Raw genomic sequence first — 21473 nt, 5'->3', positions numbered from 1 at the left:
GTCCTGAACATCTGTTATGTGGCCTTCTAGTAGTTCAACCCCCTCGGTTCTGATCATCTTCCCTCTCTTTGAGACCATGCGACCACACTTGTCCAGTCTGAATGACATCCCAATATCGTTGCTGTAGATCCTGGTAGTGTGGATCAGTGAGTCGATGTCTCGCTCACTCCTGGCATACAGCTTGATGTCATCCATGTAGAGGAGGTGACTGATGATTGTTCCGCTTGGTATCTGTAGCCAGTCCGTATATATATATATATATATATATATATATATATATATATATATATTTATTTATATAAATTGAATTTCACTTTAAGAAAAATATTCTTTCATGGATAATAACAAATAACAAATCAACAGACTGTCGACCCCCTCAGATGACCTAAAATGTCTTTACTCAATACAATTTAGTGAAGTAGTAGTTAGTTCACCATGTTTGAATTAAATTTAATGTATTAATTCATCATTTAAAAGTCTTTGGTTATATAGTGGAGCATTTAATTGTGCATTTTAAAATGTGACTGTATATTTTTTTTATTTGTATCATATTAGATATATAAATAAATGTTACATAGAATTATCTGATGGGGCGACAGTGGCGTCGGATGCAGGAGTTTGCCCTGCAGTCGGCGGGTTGTCGATTAAAGCTTCAAGGTTGTTTCCTTGGGCAAGACACTTCACCCGCATTCCCTACTGATGGTGGTCGAAGGGACTGGAAGAGCCTGTTTACGGCAGCCTTGCTTCTTTCAGTGATCGCAGGGCAACTGTGGCTACAATGTAGCTTGCCACCATCAGTGTGTTAGTGTGTGTGTGATTGGGTGAATGACTGAATATAGTGTAAAGCCATTTGGCCAAGTATCCTGACTTTAAAAAGTTCTATATGTGTACAGGCCATTTACCATGCTATATTTTGGTATTTATATTTTTATATTTTGTATTTCTGTTCTCTATTTTGGCCGTCCATACACCTTGGGGACTGCGTCAAAATAACCTTCTGAACCCCGGGGGGATCTTGAAGAGGTATGTCAGCCATGACGGCCTGTCAACATCCAGTGCTCTGAGGTACTCAGGGTGGATCTCATCCATCCCTGAATCCACCATGGATTTAAACGACTACCTCTATGAATTAAGTCTGGATATAATGAGACATTTTGAGTAATTTGAAAGTAATTATGTGCTCAAGCTCTACATCATTAACATCAGTCAGATTTAGACCTCCTAAAATTACAGCTACAAGAAAACACTCTTTGTTATAAGTTTTTTTTTGTTAGAATGGAAGCAAATCTTCAACATTATCCAGTGAAATATCCACATAAGGTTGGACTGATCACTGTAGCTCCCACTTACCCATCAGGTGACCCAAACAGCTGATGTATATTTCAAGGCTTTTACATTTGAAGGTTTGACATCACTTACTGGTAGGGTTGAGTTCCAACACTGGTAAGATTGTGGTGAGAAAATGGTTGTTTTCAAGGCTTGGTATTGTCATTCAGGTCAGCTTGTCGTGCAGATCTGTTCTGCATTAAATCTTTGTTTTTCCATTGGTGTTTAATTTTTTGATGGTTAATAACTTTTTAGTGGAAAAGGTTCACCCTCCACACTGTAGTCAGTCCTCTTTTAATGGTTTTATAACCTAATGTGACCATTAATCCCAGTTTAAAGGGTGCAAGGAAATTTTTTTTTTTGCATTTTTAGTTCTTTTATTTTTGTATACCACTGACTCATGTACCTAAAAAGAGAAACCCTCCTGAACTGAAAGTCCAGTTTTTAGGAGTGATGCCTGCTTATAAGTTGAAGGCATCTAAGTTTGTATAAACATGCCAACTAATTGCTGGCAGTAGGTATCCTTTACACCGTGCAAAGGTTGGTCTAACTGAAGTTTTATTTTTGGACTTTGTTTTTTGGACTCAAGGTTTAACTGTAAAATAGTTGTCTGGCAGCAAATGTGTTCCAAACTGTGCTTTGATTTATTTATTTTTTTATATGAGAGAGTGTTACTGTACATAATAAGGTCTATGTCCAGTTTGGGTGGGGTTACTCTTTGGCAATGTGATAATAAAAGCATGATTTTGATAGTTGAGATTTCCTTCTATGTGAAGCCTGGTCAGGGATGGTGAGCTTTGTTTTTACTCCACTACTCCAACTAGGCTGTAATTTGGTCAATTTATTCTGATCTTCTTTTATCTTCAACTTTGGTTTTGGGGTTATGAATTAAATGAATTTAATTAATTAAAAAACTAAAGTCAGATTTCTTAGTTTAATGCGACAAACGTAGCCAATAAAGTAGATTTTGATTCTTCTTTTTTTTTTTTTTATTTATAAATATTTTTTCTGACTATTCCTAGGTATCCTTTTTTATGTTACATCCATCGTCCTCTAGACCAGGGGTCACCAACCTTTTCAAATCTTAGGGCCACTGAATGCGTACTGTGTCATATGGAGGGCCACCAGAAGTGACCTGAAAAGTCAGCGTCCACCTAAACTCATGTATTTTTAAATATTTTTCAAGTTTATTTTAAACTGTTTCATTTTTAAATATCAATAAACTTAATTATGCTTAAGAATTAAAAGGAGCAGAATAAGGTCATTTTAGACTCAGCTCCCTAGTTAGCTGTGTTATATTTAGAAGAGGCTCTAGGGGGCGCCTTATTTGGCCCTCAGTGCCCCAGGAACTGTGTTGGTAAACCCAGCTCTAGACAAAACAGAAAGCTGTTTAGAAACATTATCATCAGTTTGTCTGAAGAAAAATTTCAAAGAACAGAATGATAAGAGTTCAAATCTTCCTGCTTTTAAGTGTTTTGTTAATAAACAATCAAACACCACCTTTTTATGTTCTCTATTTTCACTCATAAAGCTAAAGCCTGTAGCCATGTTTCATTAAAAACATACAATCAATGCTTGAGAGTTGTCGTATAAGGTTTGTTTACTTTAATAAACCACATATTGAACTGAATGCTGCTGATGTAGCATGATACTGACCTTAAGCCTTACCATGTGATTAACATGTGAACGAGGGGCGGAGCTAGATGGGGGGCCAGAGGTGGCCATGGCCACCCTTACCCAATCATTTGCCTTCCCTGTGGCCACCCCTACCATTTTCCCTCTCTAATACAGATGGTGGCAGCAGCAATACTCTAAAGTGGAATATTCAAAACATTTTAATTTTTCATATATTACCAATAACTTGACAACAAAAACCCTGTGGTTAATAATGTACATCAATATAACAAACATTAAAGATGATAAGTATGGAATTTATCCACTTTTTAGAAGTAGATTTTGTTTTATATGAATAGTGAGCTGAATAATACTTATCATCTCTTTTATTTCATTCTCAAAGTTTATGTAAAGAAAGATGCAAAACTATTTCAGTGAATTTGAAGGATCAAGTTGAAATAGCTAGACAAGTTGGTCACAATATCTTCAAAAGCTCATTTCAACTTCCTTTTCGAATTTACTTGTATTTTTTAATTAAAGTGAATTGTGTCTCCAGTCTTCATGAGCCAATATCTATCAAAGGTGATCTAACAAAGTAACAGCGGAAAGCTCGACACAGCCATGGAAAAACTGATCAATAAATGTACCAACAGCTGTTTGGTAAAGAAGTTAAAGCTGTTTCCAAATACCTGCGGTGTTCTTCATAGCCGCAGAACAATCAGGCACCCAGACTAACCCCCACATTGTTTGAGGTTTTAGTGCCGCAGACTTTCCCTCCACATTCCTCAGATCTCAGTCCAATGAAGTATTTGTGGGATATTCTGGAACAAGGCATCTGCTCCTCTGAGGCCCCAGCTCCAAACTTATAGGACTTTAAAGGCCTGATGCTAAACCTCGTGTTCCAGATAGCACAGCACACCTTCAGGTGTCTATGGGAGTCTCTCTTGATGGTTCAAAGCTATAGCTAAAGCTGCATACTCCTTTTGCACATCTCTGATGTTGCTGCTATTTTTAAACATCCATTACTGTAAAAATGTCTATAGCTGGATATTGGTTATTATTTATTCTCCACAGTTTTATATTGTTAAAACCCTTTACAGTACAGTATTTTATTGTTTATATCTTAGCTCTTCACTATTATGTTATTCTTATACATTTTTCTAAGGTCCACATTTGTGTGACCATTTTTTTCTATAACATTTTTGGTGCTATAAAAACTGGAATTTCCCCATTCTGGGACAAAAAGGATTTTCTATTCTATTCTATTCTATTCTATTCTATTCTATTCTATTCTATTCTATTCTATTCTATTCTATTCTATTCTATTCTATTCTTTACTGCTGGGCATTTGGTCAAACTACCTGACCTGATCACTACACTTTCAGTATGTAACAATACACTCAACCTAATGTTATCTAAAACTCCCCAGTGCAAGCACAAAGATATTTAAAGACTTAAAAAAGCTTCACAGCTTCCCTGAAGTCTTGATAATTATGCTAAAATCTTTATCATTCAAATTCTTATCTAGGCACACGAAAAACATGTTTTGTTTGTTTATTTTAACAGTAATATCTTCCATGGCGCTCTTCCTCTGCAAAAAGTTACACTAAATTTCTCTATTCTTGTTACATTCCTGTTTGATTTGCTTTTGTTTATTCTGCATTATATATTTACAAATGTCTTTATGTCAGTTGTATATTTTTCTACGTGAAGCGCCTCATTACCAAAGCAAATTCCTCATATGTGTAAAAACACTATTTGGCAATACATGTTTAATGACCAGGTTGAAGGAAATTCAACTGTCTGACGAGTCAGAAGTTCACGTGGTAGCCTACAGGTTCAAATGCATGCTTGTTTTTTTTTACAGAGAAAATCGTTTAGTACAAAATGTTCTCACCAGTAGGGGGTGCTAATGTATAGAAAAAGAACAGCTGTTGAATTCATAGAAGTTTTTAATGTGAAAATTCTTCCAGTTCTGAAGCTCCCTGCTCTTTCAACCACATTTTTATTACTTCTAAACTGCTACTGTGGTTTAATAAAAATAAAATAATATAAAGTAAAAATGTAATCTTCTGTTGGATTTCCATTTCCTTTATTCAACCATTGGTTTGGTGTAAAACTGGAGTGTTTTGTAATAATGGTTTATCAAACCTGGGGAGTTTTTTTTTTATAGTTTTAACTTCTTAAACCCTCCCGTAATTTGAAGTGCTCCTCCTCTATTTTGCATACCCAAATGGAAAAGCAAATAACTTAGGAACTGTAAGCTCAAATTACATGTGTGATGCATAATTTGAAAGCTAACAGCTTCTAGTTTCTGAATATACAAATGAATGAGTATCATCAGTTCAAACATGACTCAAAGTTGTTTTTTTTATTCTCGAAAATGATAGGTCTTTTTTGAGCAGCAGTAATAAAGACATGCTTAATACTAAAAATAAAATTAAAAAAATTATAAGAAATCAAAGCAGGGTCCAGGACCCAGTGGGGGGTCAGAAGACAGTGAGGGATCCAAAAATTGTTTTCAGTAGTTTGTGTCCCCTTAAAATAGAATAAATAAAAAGAATAAAAAAGTAAATGTTAATGTCCCATGAAAAAAATACACCTACAATTTAATGAACAATTGTACTATCAAATGCCCCACCGAGATAACAAAAAATAAAAAGTTTTAACCTTGGATTATTTCAATGAATGAATGAATAACTTGATTTCAGACAAGACGGTAAAGAATGTATCATATTGAAAAAGTTACATATAAATATTTAAATTCATTACATATATATTTGTTTTATATGTATAATTTAGTGTTTATGTCGCAAAAGCAGTAGGAAGTGAAGCTAATTTCATCATACATCTTCATCTTAATACATCTTAATCATACTGCCTTCTAACAGTCCATAACATCAGCAATATTCCTGCCTCCTATTTAACTGACAAGTTCAGACTTCTTAGACTTAGATAACTTTTATTGTCATTTTGCATATACAAAATTTTGTTTAGTACAGCTGTTCAGACAGTAAATGAATATTTCCATTCCATGAAGTGCAGCAGTGATCAAATGTAAACAGTGTGGGAGAAAAAACATGGTGCATATATGCATTGATATTGAAGTTCGGAGCATTAATATGTTTGTTGCAAATATGCAGTAGTTTTTGGTTTGGTGTTATCAGTGTGATGCAGAGTCTATGACTTGATTTAGAGTTTTTTTCAACACTATGGTTAATTATGCACATCAATATACAAACATTAAAAATGATAAGTATGGAATTTATCCACTTTTCAGAACTAGATTTTGTTTTATATGTGGTAAAGAAAAAATGTATGTGTCCCTGCAAGTCATCTAGGAGTCTTCAGTGAAATCATAGATAAAGAACAATTTTAATAAAAACTTATTAAATAATCAATTTATGTAGATATTAGTACTTGTAAATATCAATTTTATGCAGAATGATTACTGATAAAAGTAGGTAAGTAATGACAATGGGAAAAAACTTTACCCAAACCTCAAACACGGATGTTTGAATATATACAAACAGGATTTATACAAGCATAGTTTTTCTTTATTTAGAAAATATGGAGGTTTTGCTCATCAATTTTCCTGTTTGGAACAGAGTAGATCAGAGGTCACGGATTAGTGGACCGCGGTCCGGATCCGGACCCACCTGCTGGCTAATCCGGACACAACCTGATTTTTAACATTTATAAATTACTGTATGTTGTCTGACAACATTGTCTAAACGTCACTTGCGCCGCTTCTCCTGTTACCCCGAAATCCCACATCCTCCGTCTCCGCTCAAGACCTCCTGCACAAAGCAAAGCCTACAGCCTCCGCTGCTCCTCCCGCATTGCTGCGCTCCGACTTAGCTTCAGAGCTCAAGGAGAGTGTGCGCGATATTATCATTCAATTTGTAGGAGCAAAACATGCAGAAATGAAGGCTTGATTTAATATGACATATTTAAAAAAATCGAAAAACACCATAGATTTTAAAATGATTTTTTTTTTAAATATTTTTTATCTAAAAAAAAGGTAATGTATAACATGAATGCATAAACACCTAATTTTAGTGTTAAATTCTGTTTAAAGCAACAGATCATTAAAAATGTTAAAAACTGAATTGTGCTATACAAATAAATTTGCCTTGCCTTGCTTTCGGCCACCCCTCAGTGTACATTGGTGATTCCCTGGCCCCCCTTATAAAACTGTTATGGCTACGCCTCTGCATGTTCACTTTTCCCATCCTCTCTGAGTATTTTTTTCATGTAAGTCAATGGCCTAATAAAAAAAAATAGACTTAACGTCATGGCTTTTTGCGCCTCTGATTGGATGTAGATAAAATGGGAAAAGCCCTGCTATATCCGGTTTGGGTCTTCCTTACCTCTATGTAAAAATTAACAATTTTTGAAAGGTGTCACTCACACCGCTTTTATAACAGATTCTGCATTTTTTTTTTTTTTGGGGGGGTCATTAATCATGCAAATATGAAGCAAACATTTATACCATTTCACTTTGTCCAAGTGCGATATGCAAAAAGCAAATTGTTGAGTCGCTTCTTATGATTTAGAAAAACGAGAATGGACTGAGAGTGAAGACATGAAAAATGTAAAAAAAAATAATAATAATAATCTGGAAAAAAACGCAGAGTCATTTCTCCTCCTGAGATCACTCGCAGTTTCCCTCCGTTTCTGCTACTGTAATTGCAAACTAGTGCGCCCTACTGTCTCCAATGCGCATGACTGTACGTCGTAATGTGAAGTAGGCCTCCTGTTTTTCTCCCGAGCCCGAAGTCCTCTCAGTCCTCCCGGCCCCCACCGCCTCGGCGTGACGCTCAAGTAAGCAAAAACACGGTGACTGGCTGCTTGATCATTCGTTAAAGGTAAAGACTTGTTTTCTCTATAAATGTAAAGTTGGTGTTGAGGTGTTGTTTTGTGTACGGTGTTTTTTTTTTCTCTCTGCGTGCGGAAGCGGTTGGACTGCAGAGCAAAGCTTCGGGACTGTTTCCGCACGCTCGAGGGAGAGTAGAGGCCCAGTGACCCACATTCTGAGCTGCCAGTATCTGTGTGAGCGAGTGGGCGTGCGCGTGCACGGCGCCTCCTTACCGCTTTATTGTGTGAGCGTGTACGTTTGCGTGCGCGCCCGTAGACTATATATCTTTGCGTGTGTGTGTATGTGTGTGTGTTTGTACATCTGCCGCGAAAGAAAAAAAAAAAAAAACGCTGCTCCGTTTTGGCTGTTTCTCACCGGCTGGTGTTTGTGTTTTTGTCGGCTTGTCGGACGCTGCCTCGTGGGGTTGTTTGGACTCGCTCTCTCGCGGCGTTGAAGGCAAACAGCGGGGATATTTTTTTTTTAAGATTATTTCGTTTTCAATGTCAGTTGTTGCGTGACAGCTCCAGGCGCGGCGCCAGCTTGCAATGATAGAGACTGATTTTTTTTTTTTTTTAGTTTATTTTTCGCTTTTTTTGTTGAAGCAACGTGAATCGCTTTACCCATCGCGAATGTAGCGAGGAGGAAACGAGGACATTAAGAGCATTAAATCTCTGGAGTTAAATGGGCAGTTTTCGGTAGCGAGCTTAGTTAGCCTGCTAGCTAGCTATATGGGCTGTTCTCGGTTGTATAACAACAACACCTGTGGCGTTAAAAGGTATGTGGAATACCACTTATTGCTCCAACAGTTAGCCATGTTGCTAACGTCAGGGTTAATTCATTTGTAATGTTGTGTTCCTTGGCTCTGAGGAGCCACCTACTCTTCCACCACTGACATAAATTACTGCTGGAACAGTCCACTCCAGAAGCAATGAATGCACAATGAGCGAGGGGGGGTTTAATGTGCTCTTGGGGTTATTTTTTTTTTTTTATGTATTTATTTATTTTTTTGAACAAAATACATTAATTTACATTTTCAAGTAGGGATCTCCATTCTTTCTTAAATAAAAAAAAAGAGAGAGAGAAATTAAAAGTTATATGCAGGAGATCAACTTAACTTGTGCAAGGCAACAGAAATAAATAAACAGGCAGTAATATTACAACCAATGGAAATATACATAACTTATAAAGACAGACTCATTTTGCAACGAGGCAGTTTCCTGCATCATGTTAACTTTGTGAGTCAAAAACCCAGAAATTTTGACATGTCACTACATAATTTTTGTTAATGTCCATGATTGTCGGAGATAAAGCTAACAGATATAAAGAGGAATAGAAGATTTTGAGTCTGGGGGTCTTTTTACAGTCACTGTAACCTTTCTGCCTGCAGTGATATCTTTAAAATCCTGAGGCAGTGGCTTTTCCAGACACCCTTTATAGGGCGCTCAGTGAAATCCTTTAAAAATCCAAATTTCAAGCCAATAGTGTTATTGGAATCCAGGAACATACCTTATTACCTTTGTATGTCAATGTAATAACCACCAACTTATTGGTAGAAATATATTAGATTCAATTTTATATATATATTTTTATAACCAACTATAAGAATTGGCTATAAGAATCAGCTTATTTTGTCAACAAAAATGGGGGAAAGCAAGAAAAAATGTTTTTCTTTATTATAATTTTATTTTTTCAATAAAAATGGAAAGCAGCTCTCAAAGGCAAATAAAAGTGGGTACAGTAGGTAATATATCATTCAAGGGCTCATCTAATTGGTCAAATGCCAAAATAAGATGTACAGCCATGTAGCAGTATCTTTGCTGAATGGCTGGATATAGATCTTGTGCTTCTAGACCTCACTGAGGGACGGGGGGGGGGACTCCATTTGTAAGGGGTATGCAAGTGCAAGTGATCAAAAAGTGTAACTTGCCCTATAAAGGGTTAAAGATGCTCGCCAAGTAGTAGATATTTGTATCATGGTTTATGCTAACAAATATACACTTAAAATTAAAATAGGTGTTTAAGAGATGCATTGATGCGAATGATTTGACACAAAGCCAATATTTCTGAACTAAATATCTTTCTTTGCAGTTTTCATCATTCTTGGAAACATTTCTTTTTCTGTTATGAAAAGATCAGGAGTATTAAACTCCATTTCGTACCTTTTTTTTTTTTCCTCTCTAAATTGTATTTTCATCTTGTCTTATCATTTTCTACCTCTGAACAGATGTTTTACCATGTAAAACATGATCCCCCCCACCCCACCCACGACAAATCAGCTTGTTCTGTACTTTAGTAAAATGGTTTTATGAAATTTACAATATTATAATCTCATATTTTTTTTATTCGATTTTATTTAAAAAAATGACTTTTAAGCCTAATTAGTCCAGTTCATTTCGGTTCTGATTTCTGTTTGGGGTGGTTGAATTGTTTGAAGTATGATCAAAGCAAACCAAGTGATTATAGGATATGTAGTTTTAATTTTGGGTACTGTTAATTTAGTTTTCAGCTCTTTAGTTATCAAAGCGGGTATAAAATGTTCTCCCTTGTGTTATATAGGATCATTTCATCCTCAGAGATATTTTATTTTCTTCACCTATTCTTTAAAGAACTTTCATTAAAGGGTCTAAATTAGGACTTTTAACTAATGGTTATTTTGCAAATCAATCTGTAGATTATTTTTTCATAAATTGATTAATAATCTGATAGCCAATGGTTCCTTAAAGAAGATTTTTTTATGAAATTAAACCAGGAAACAAAACTTTTCCACTTGAGGAATTCTGGATAGAGCATATTGACAGATGAAAAACATTTTTTTAAATCTTAAATGCAAAATATTTATATATTTTCCCATTTCAATACATTAACTGATGTAACTATGTTGCTCTGTCAGGTAAAAGCACATTTGTGAGTCTCTGTACTACTACATTTAACGATTAATCAATGACTTAATTAGTTAACGATTATTTCAATAATCGATTAATCCGATTAATTGTTTCAGCCTTAGTCATAATAGTAATATATTTGCCAGCATAACATCTGTTAGACCTGATTTAGATTAATTAGAAGATGTAATCTGTCATATAACAAAACGGTCTGCAGGACTTTGGTACTAGGCTGAAATATACACAATACAACATTTTCAGAATTGGAAAAATAGTATTTGATCAAAGTACTTTGAGATTTGACAATTTTATAACGTAGATTCTTAAAATACTTTGTAATTGAAGATATAGCATTCTGTACTAATGTTGAAATATTTTGTTAAACAGGTATGAAATGGAAACATTAAGGAATAAAATTATGATATTGATGTATATGACTGGGATACAAATTAGCAATATATCCAAATTGACTCTGAATCGAATCAAAGGATATGATTAAACCTAAGTAATTTCCCTCTGCAATTATTAAAGTATTTCTGATTCTGACTAGATGTGGCATAAAGTATGTTACCGAAAAAAAGATTGATAAAATTTTGTTTTTAAACCTTAGTGGTGTTGAGTAATTTGTTCTGAAGTTTCAGCAAGCACTTCTGAAAAGCTGTGACCCCAAAATCAGTCAGAAGTATTTGACTTTTTGTTATTAGTTTTCTTAAGGTATCTCAGTGAAACATTTTTTAAAAATGCTTTTAATAATTAGAGTTAATTCTGGACTTGTAGCTGTTTTATTATTTTGCCAAAATGTTATTTACAGGAGAGTATAGTTTTAACATTTTAATGCTCATTGAGTAAGAAAACTTTCCCTGAAACAAAAAGTTAATGGGATCATGAAGTACTTCCACTCTTTAATTCAAACTGGAACCTACATAGGCTCATAAAGCAGGTTTTTCTCTCTTCAAATCATCTCAGGTTTTCTGTATAGGTTTTTAATATAATAATGTTTTTAAATAGTCTTCTTGGTTAAAAATCTATTAGATTAAATTTTATATTTTTTTCATAACTAACTAAAAGAATCAGCTTATTTTTTCAACAACAATGGGGGACAGCACAAACCTTTTTGTTTTGTTTTTTTGTATAATTTTATTTTGTCAATGAAAATGGAAAGCAGCTCTCATAGACAAATAAAAGTGGGTTTTTGAAAGCCCTATTTAGCCAGCTGAGTAATCATGTGCTGTCAGCAACAAACCTACTACCATGGTTGCACAATGTTTACTCAAAAAAATGTTAATTTTCCATTTACTTACCAGGAAAAAGGGAGAACGCACAGTTATTCATACTGCGGGAATAATACTATAATATACTTAGAAGTTACTCCTAATTAAAACATGTGTCATAAGCTAATAATTTCAAATCCCCCCGCCTGTTTTCTTCCATTTAATTCTTCATACATATTTTACCATTTCTTCTGTCCTGCTCTTCTCAAAGTAACACAAGCAGTTTGACTTAAAGTTGGCCTGTGTAGCTAACCTCTAGTTATATGCTTAATAGACCTTGATACTTATAGCTTTCCAACTGTATTTTTTTTTAAACATGGCTACCCTAATAGCAGTGAGGGGTTGCACTCCTTTAGTTTGCTGAACATTTCTCAGTATTTTCCAAAGCATTAAATCTTTCCACACATCTCAATTGTTAATGATTGTAAGCAAGGAAAAAGTGTGGAAATGCTTTTTCAGCCAGCTGAGCTGCAGTGCTCACCAACAGTTGAAAGGTGGCGCACACAACCAGAGGTCAGTCAAAATGGAGTTTGTGGGGGAAAAGGCTCACCTCTTTAAAATCCTAAGGAAAGTTATGTATTAAAGATTAGCAACCTTTGAACTTATCAGTCTGTATTGACACACTAGACGGATATTAATATAGACTATGAAGGATTTGTGTACCAATTATATGTGGAACTGCTTCAGTTTATTAGATCTGTTTTCCTGTTTTTAGCATGATATCCATGCTGTGATCTTATCAGGCTCAAATGATTTGCTGCAGTGTTACTGAACAAAATGAATATAAAGGAAGAATTTGGAAGAAATAAAGAGGATAAATGAATAAGAGAAACTCGGATTTGTAGCATAATGTGATGTCAGGTTAAGCCTATTTTGGAGAAGGTAGATTTTTGTCTAGATAAAATTCTTTATTTTTGCTACAAAAATAACAGCAGAGCATGGCATGCTGTTCTTTAGGTAGTAAAATCTCTATGTAAGCAAACGGGAAACGCCTGGCTTGTAGCTTTAAGCAGGAGGCTGTGTGGATAAGAGGGAGGTTGGTAACTTAATATGTCATTGATTAAAATTGCATTTCATAAATGTAGGCCATGTAGATGCCCAGATTAGATGTATTTGTCCAGTGAAAAACCTTAGTTTTATTTTACATTGAGTCTCATCCGAGTGTATCAAACTGCTGCATTTTCATTATTATGACTCATTTGATCTTTTTTATGGGTTGTTGTTTATGCGTTTGTCTAAATTTGACCAAATAAGGGACACTTCCTTTACCTGTCATATTATCAGGGTTATGTTCACCATTTAGTTTAGTGTTTATGAACCAAACTTTCTTTTTATTGAGTCTTATTTTTTCCCTGACCAAATAGCTACATGATAATTACAATACTCTCTGTGTCTGCAAATGATTTCCATACTAGCATAGTTTTTTTAAAGACATTTAGAGGCTTTTTTGTTTTGTATATTCTGAGTTTATGAATACCTGATATTAATATTTAGATAAGCTGCCAGATATGTCAGTAGATTATTAGTGTTTTAGCTTGGTGGGAAAAGAACTGAGTCATCGCTTATCAACTTCCCAGCAGTGTCGTTCACAAAGTTTTCAACCTCCTGACATGAAGGCAATCACTCCCCAGCTCTGCCACCTGCTCTGATCTGACTCATGCTCGGCTGAAAATTAGTTGCTTATATCATGACATGATTTTTCTAATTGGTTTAGTTTTCTGGTTTATGTTGATATAGAATTATGTTGCACCGATTTCTACGCCAGTGAATGAGTCAGTGTTTTCTTTGTGTTTCAGGTCAGGTGTGGTGTGAAGTGTCGTCAGAGCCTGTAAAGAAGACCTGAGTTTAAATAGGCCACTCTACGTGTGACATTCCAGCTGAGGGTAAGTTCAAAACCGTTTTTGCTGGCAAATTGGTAGTTTCTTGAATTTTTAATGGTCTAGCTGTTTGTTTAACTACTTTAGCATAGATGAATAATGCCCCTCCCCCTTTTTAAAATGTTTTAAAGAAACTAGAAGTTTTAAAATGAAAGGGTTTAAATGTTCCAGTATCTGTAATGGGATAGTTGATGGATTTAACGGAGCCTTTTATCATAAACTCCTCTAATGTCAAATCTCTTCCTATGATTGCAAACTGCTACAGTGCAACTATAAAAAAAAAAAGAAAAAAAAAAGAAAGATATAGTAGTGATTAAATACTATAAAACTGTTTTTTTTTTTATTGGTTTTCCAAGTTTACATTTGGTATTAATTAAGGATCAGTTTTGCAGTATAAACCTTTAAAGGAGTTGTTGAAACTAAATCATTTATTGATTCATTATAATTTATTTTCTAATACAGTTGTAGGTTGCAGTTTCCTTTGTTCCTAATAGACTATTACAGGGTTTTCATGGTTCATTAGAAATCATTAAAAGTCATTAAATTATTGTTTTTTAAATTAATTGGCAGTAAAATTCATTAAATGTGATTATCGTGGAATTTAAAAGGCTTTTTTGAAATATACGTTTATAAAAACATTTTCATCAGATATATTATATCGTGATTTATTTGCACGGATCTGCTTTTGGTTGATTGTAAAGCTGTATGTTCAGAAAAGAAGAATGGGGGGGGAAAAGCCAATATCAACAAAACTGGCTTGAAAACGAGGAATTCGGGACATGGTTGCAACCTGTCGACGGTAAAGATGACGAAGGAAAATTGGCAAAACTTTGAAAGTGCCCCCAAGTGCAGTCACAAAAACCCTCAAGCGCTCCAAAGAAACTGGTTCACATGAGGACCGCCCCAGGAAAGGAGAACCAAGAGTCACCTCTGCTGCGAAGGATAAGTTCATCCGAGTCACCAGCCTTAGAAATCGCACGTTAACAGCAGCTCAGATTAGAGACCAGGTCAATGCCACAGAGAGAGCCGATGCAGAAAAGGTGAACGAATGAACTCCATATACCTCTAACATACCGTTAAGCATGGAGGAGGAGGTGTGATGGTGTGGGTTTTTTTTTGCTGGTGACACTGTTGGGGATTTATTCACAATTGAAGGTATACTGAACCAGCATGGCTACCACAGCATCTTGCAGAGGCATGCTATTCCGTCCGGTTTGTGTTTAGTTGGACCATGATTTATTTTTCAACAGGACAATAACGCCAAACACCCCTCCATTCTCTTGAAGCTCATCAAGAGAATGCCAAGAGTGTGCGAAGCAGTAATTAAAGCAAAAGGTTGCTACTTTGAAGAATCTAGCATATAAGACCTATTTTCAGTTGTTTCACACCTTTCTGTAAAGTATATAATTCCACATATCTTATTTCATAGATTTGATATGTATGTATATCTGTGTATATGCACTTTACGTTCATGGACACATGTTTATGGTTTGAAATTAGGCAATTATCTATTAATAAAAGGCTTTTTTTTCCTGTGTTAAAATAAACTTTAAAAGCAAATTGATTAAAAAAAAAGAAAAGTCTTGTGCTGATGACCTTGAAGTTTTTCTTATCTCACTTGGATTCAATTTCTTTTCTCTCTGAATGCAGGCTGTGAAAGGATGAAAAACCATCCAAAATGTCCACCTAACTCCCCCTTGACCCTGTTTCTTCTGCTCTGGTTTCTTCAGCAGGTTCTGGTCAACCTCTGTGTGTTTTCCTTGTGGTCCGCTGTCCTCTCGTGACCCCAATGACCTCATTGCCTCATTTGACCCTGGAGTCAGCAACAGCCCCGAACCCACTCTGCGACATGTGAGAGATAAAAGAAGTCTGGAGTTTTCAAAAGCTGCGGCGGGGTGAGGACTGACTTCAGACTCAGACATGGTTGAGTTACATGTGAAAGTGTTTTGATCTGTTGCTCTGGAGTGTGTAATTTGAATGTATGTGTTGCTGTGCGTGTTTGTTTCATACCTTTTTTTTCTGCTTATTACCAGTGTCAAACACTTATGAATAAACGGTTTTTGAGTGCAGCCATTTTGGCAGTGATGTTTGACCCAGTTTTTATGATTTAGACCAAAACTGAAATGACTTTGATTAGCAACTATTTAGATTTATCCATTTCAAAAGGCGCTGTTGTAAATCTTTCATTCAAGTTTCTCTGTAACATTTATTACCTTTTGAAGATTTTTGCTGTACATCTTCTGTCTTAATTTAAGATATTAAACATACTATCCGATTTTTTTTTTTTTTTTTTTTTTTTTTGGGCCTCTGTAAAAGCTCTTAAACTCATTAATTTCTCTACAGCTTTCTGTATTAAATCCTACCTCTGTGCAGGCTAATAGTGCTTCTATTAGAGCGAGATGAACCAGACTAAACTAATGAGGTTTTCCGACCAGCACCTTCAGTTGATTCCCTCGTTTTTCTTTGGCTTGAATTTGACCTTCCACAGTTTGTATCGATCCACCTTTCAGGCACAGTTTCATCATTTAAATGGGTTTAGAGGTTATTAAAACAAAGCCAGAGGTTAAAACTCTGAAATATTTCTAAATTTAGAACATAAAACACCTTGGCTCAGCTGCACATTTCCTCATTCTGAGAATGCATGTTTTAATATCTGTCTAAGGCTTACTGTTCAATATCATTCATTTTCTGTTTTAAAATGTTTTTTTCTTTAAAGTTGCCCCTGGTTTACCTGAATTTTCCCACTCTGGGACAATAAAATATATTATTGCTGTTTTTATTTAAATAAGGATAACAACATTCACCTTTTATTACATAATACCTTAACATACATTTATTAGCATCTATAAGTGCCGTACTTGTTGGCACCCCCTGTAGAGATGCATAAACTTTTAAAAAGTTAAGCTTTTTTCTCTCTAAAAACTTCAGAAAATTAGTTGGGTTTATTTAGCTGCGGAGAGATGAGTGAAGACATATAACTGTTTTATTACAGATTACTTTGAAATCAAATTTTTTATAAACCCGCAATTGTTAATCCTTTGGTTTCGTTTCATCAGAGTATAAATTTGACATAAAAGCTCCTGGTTTTGCACTGTGGTATCAGTCATGGATGAAAAAACCCTTATTTTTAAACCTTTGTTTTCAAAAAACGATTATCATGCTTGTGTATCATCAAACTACCCTGCATAAATGTAAATGTAAATAATTACATTTTCTTGAAATGCATGTATTTTTACTTGACCCTGAGTTGGTAAATGAGGCAGTTTCACAATGAGATGATGTGATTTACTAAGCGTATATTATCTAATAATCTTATTTAAAGAACAAAACATTAATTAATTTGCAGTCATATTATTAACATGCTCAAATTAAGGGTAAATACACTATGAAAAAATTTCTGATTTTATTTTTTTCTAGATCAGTTTTAGTGTAAATTGGTAAAGAAAACATAGGCCTGAAAGTGTATTTAGCTATTGAGAAAGAACCTAATAGATTTTTGGTTATCACAAAAACATGAAAAATCTAACTCTTATTAAATATACTTTCAGTTGTACTGGAGATTAATGAGACTTGAAAACAGATTAGGTGGTCTAATTTTTTCCCCCCATCAATACAGCCTTGATGAACCTTCATTTTTACTTTACCTGATAAGCACAAAGAGCAGGATGGGAAGAAAAGTGGAAAAAGTCTCCAAAGATCACTGTTGGAGAGTGGCACTTAAGGATCACAGAGTTGCTATGGCTAGATGCCGTCCACATGCCAAATGGTGGTTTGGAAAAGACCTGGAAAATGGGAGTACATGGAATCATAAAACACAAAAAATCAAAAGTTACCACAAAATAGGTCTTTGAAAGGACTTCAAATTTTAAACAAATTACTGGCACAACTTAAAAATAGCTCAACAGATACAAAATGAACAATCTCCTTAAACTATTTCTTATAAAAGTAGACTTTTATTTGAAAGGTAGAAAAAAATGGAGGTATGCTCCTGCATTACAAGAGGTTGAATTTTCGCATTATGTATATTTTATTGATTTTTTTAAATTAAAATCAACGACCTACTAGTGGGACTTTTGTGTGATTTATGTTAAACCAATGAATGGGATTATGAAGGTTTAGTTTTTTTTTTGTTGCTCTGGTCTTTTCAGGTGCTTTTCCAAATGCCTACCTCACGCCTAAAGAACAAAATCCTGCAGCCACAGCCCTGATCAGCAGCCACCATGTCATCAAACATAGGGTAAGATGATGGAGGCATGCAGATACACTTGCATACATTATTAAATATGGGTCACCAAGTTCATATTATGAGCTTCTTGAATTGCCTATACTTATGAATGAAAGTATTTTTGAAAATCGTAACTGAAACTCAGTCCACGCCCTGGTAGACAGGTATGTTTACCTGGCAAGCATCGTACATACTTCTGCCTTTCTGAATCCCAATAAACTTGCATCTGCTATGCAGGAATTTTCCTTTTAGCTGTTATTTATAAGCTGCTTCAAAGCAGTCTCACAGCTGCAGCACAGAGAGAGATGAACATCACGTTTTTTGTTTTTTTTTCCTTCCTATAGGGATGATTGTTGCAGCCTCACTGATGGGTTGATAGAAGAAGATGAAAAGGACAAGGCGAAACGGTGAGCTGTGTGTCGGAGTAATGGCCCACCCCTAATCACACCACACCTCATATCTAACCAAACTGCTTTGGATTGCAGCGTGTCCCGCAACAAATCAGAGAAGAAAAGGAGAGACCAGTTCAATGTCCTCATCAAAGAGCTTGGCACCATGTTGCCAGGCAACACTAGAAAGATGGACAAGTCCACCATCCTGCAGAAAAGCATAGACTTCCTGTGTAAACACAAAGGTCAGGCATTTTCATCATCCTCGTGTTACTTCCTCTCTGGGTGGAGTTTTCTTACTGTTTTTTCAGGCTAATGATCAACATGGTGTGATCCACTATCAGTCCTGTTTACCTTCATGAACTGAACTTTGTAAAAACATGGTTTATTGTACATTTTATGGCACATGGAAATCATAAAATATAATTTGGTCTGCTTTGACCTTTTAGCTGGTTGCCATACCCTAAACATTATATTACTTGAATTGTTTTATTGAGTTATATTAGATTTGGAGAATTTTTTGGCCTTAGTTTAGGTGCAGCAAGTGGATTTGGACTAATCTCAGCTTTTATCTTCGACATATGAGTTACTTGGGATTCATTTGTCGCCACTCAGGTTCTTGATTCTGCTGCCTTTGGGTTGACCACTAGAAATATTTTTCTATGTATCCTTTGTGTTTTGTGTCTGCATCGTTTCAACCTTGTAGTTTCAAAAATCGCTAAATGTATTTCCTTTTAATATGATCCATCTTTCTTCCTTTATCAGAGATTGCAGCCCAGTCGGAATCGAGCGAGATCAGGCAGGACTGGAAGCCCCCCTTTCTTAGCAATGAAGAATTCACACAGCTCATGTTGGAGGTCAGAAATGTCACATTCTCTACTCTATTCCTGTACTGTGGGTGACAACAGTGTTGTACCAACTCTTCTGTTGTTCCCATGGTTTGGTTTTCAAATTGCAGTCAGCAGATTAAGTTCCAGTGGAAAGCTTGAGTAATCATGGATGTTTCATAGATTCTTGCCTCCTAGTAAAATGTCCCCATTTAGTTTGTAGAGGGACCACTTTTTGTTGCTTCAAACAAACTTTTGACATCACTCCAGTCTGTTATCAAAACTGGTAGACCATTGCTGTTGTGCTGAAGCCAAGCGGCGTCTGCTATATCCAATACAAACCAGTTTTAATGTGTGTTTATTAGCATCATCGTGTTGGGACGCTATTAGTTGTTGATTTGAGGTGAAGTAGAGCATTTTAGCAGCATCTATGCTGCACCCACTTTCTTCAGGGATGTTGCATCTTCACCTGATCCCTGTTGGGTCCTGTCCAATTCCTTTTTTTCTGTGAAGGATGATGAATTGGTTTAAACCTGGTCATCTTATATGGACTTTGGTCCTAAAAACGCTTTAAAATTGAGGTGGGAATGAATAATTCAGATTGCAAATAAAGTTCTTGAATGCCTTTTACAAATACAATTAATGGTCAATGTTTTAAAGCTTGGGACCTTTATACAAACAAAAATGTAGCGGTTTTCAATCCTTAACCTTGTATCATTTTGACTTTGTTGTTAAAAGAAAACACAGTAGATTTGAGCTTGTGAACAAACTATAAAAAATAGAATAATTCAAAAACAAACACTGGCTTTCATGCCAGTGATGGGTGTATTTAAACTTTAAACAGATCTATATATGCACTTGGTGATTTTTTGTTACTGAGAAAAAGCTTCTGTTTTCCTTTTGGTGAAGAATTCTTTTTCTGACTGGCAGAGCCCAGTCCTTTATTTTAGTAATGGGTTTGTACCTTTTTTCCTGCTAGTAAACAGAACATGTCACTCTGTTATTTTTACCTTTGGATCAGGCTTTGGATGGATTCTTTATAGCAATAATGACCGACGGGAACATCCTTTATGTCTCTGAGAGCGTCACCTCTTTACTAGAACACCTGCCAGTAAGTATTACTGTTTTTCTTTTTTGCTGTTATTATTGTCCCATTGTGTGGCAGTGCTGTATTAAATCTGTCTTGTGTGAAATGGTTTGGCTGTTCTTTTCTTTTTTTTTTTTTTTTTTTTACACTTCTTAAGCCTTCTTTTTTGTATTTCTCAGGCGGACTTAGTGGATCAGAACTTGTTAAACTTTCTACCTGTTGGGGAACACTCCGAAGTGTACAAGGCTCTGTCGACACACCCAGTGGAACTGGAGAGCATCAGTAGTGATTACATGAAAAGTCAGTAAAAAAAAACTTTTTTTTGTGTGTGTGTTTGTTGAAATGCTGAAAGATTATTGAACAAAAACTCAATAAAATTTACTCTAAAAAACAGTATAGATTTTTTTTAAAGTAGTTAAAAAAGATATGAATCCCCCAAAGATCCGCCTCCCTTCATTCATATCGTCAGTCAGCTACACAAAAAGCCAATTTACTGTTATATTTGGATTTACAAATGCAAAACCTTCTGTTTTCTTTCCAAAACTATAAAATATTGTAAACAGATTTAAATCGCTGTAATTTGCATTTATATTTTCTCTCATATGTTTGTTGAGAAGCCAAAGGATTCTACAATAATAGCTTACTGAGTAAAAACAAATTCAAAGTACTGGATCCTTCCACCCTCCAATCTACAGTTCTATATAATAGTTCAATTAAATGTAAATCAAATGTGGATCTGTATTTTCCAAAAATAAAATAATTTTCCAATTTGTCTAAAATCTTCTAATTTATGATCAAGGCCGTACCAGTTTTTTTTTAAGGTGTAAAGACATTATTATTCAGACTGTTGAAATCTGGTTCTCTTTCCATAAGAGAATAATCAGTTTCTTCTCAGACATCAGCTGCATGCTGCTGACTTTTAAACCATTAAGATTTGTCGATTGTTCTGAAAGTCTGGTTATAATCCAAACTGCTCAGGCTGTAGTTTTACCCCAAAAATGTATGAAAAACCCCCAGATATACTACAGTCCAACAGCTTTGCAATTCCTTTGAGGTTACAAAACTACAAAGTGATACTTATAGGGAATATTTTTTGTGCAGCCTGTAACATTTA

The 21473-nt window shown here is 35.2% G+C and overlaps 1 protein-coding gene across 7 annotated transcripts in view; it reads left to right on the top strand.

Moving 5' to 3' along the window:
• Window positions 1–7673: 7673 nt before the first annotated feature.
• The window catches only part of LOC107093492 (circadian locomoter output cycles protein kaput-like), a 36081-nt gene continuing 22281 nt past the window's right edge, over window positions 7674–21473 (top strand). For 4 of the 7 annotated variants that reach the window (XM_015388586.1, XM_015388585.1, XM_015388584.1 and 1 more), the window contains exons 1-9: window positions 7674–7811; window positions 13751–13837; window positions 15562–15726; window positions 17980–18068; window positions 18401–18463; window positions 18542–18690; window positions 19211–19302; window positions 20294–20383; window positions 20539–20659. In XM_015388586.1, coding sequence (XP_015244072.1) covers window positions 18052–18068; window positions 18401–18463; window positions 18542–18690; window positions 19211–19302; window positions 20294–20383; window positions 20539–20659 — 532 coding nt within the window. In that variant the 5' untranslated portion in view covers window positions 7674–7811; window positions 13751–13837; window positions 15562–15726; window positions 17980–18051. Of the gene's footprint in view, window positions 7812–8174; window positions 8577–13750; window positions 13838–15561; window positions 15727–17979; window positions 18069–18400; window positions 18464–18541; window positions 18691–19210; window positions 19303–20293; window positions 20384–20538; window positions 20660–21473 lie in introns of those variants that run through there. The other 3 variants (XM_015388582.1, XM_015388583.1, XM_015388580.1) reach the window with 3 other exon arrangements.

Source organism: Cyprinodon variegatus, unplaced genomic scaffold, assembly GCF_000732505.1.
Source record: "Cyprinodon variegatus isolate N-32 unplaced genomic scaffold, C_variegatus-1.0 Scaffold428, whole genome shotgun sequence".
NCBI classification, from domain to species: Eukaryota; Metazoa; Chordata; class Actinopteri; order Cyprinodontiformes; family Cyprinodontidae; genus Cyprinodon; species Cyprinodon variegatus.
The sequence above is the reverse complement of the archived record's forward strand: the minus strand, read 5'-3'. Positions and strand labels throughout refer to the sequence as shown.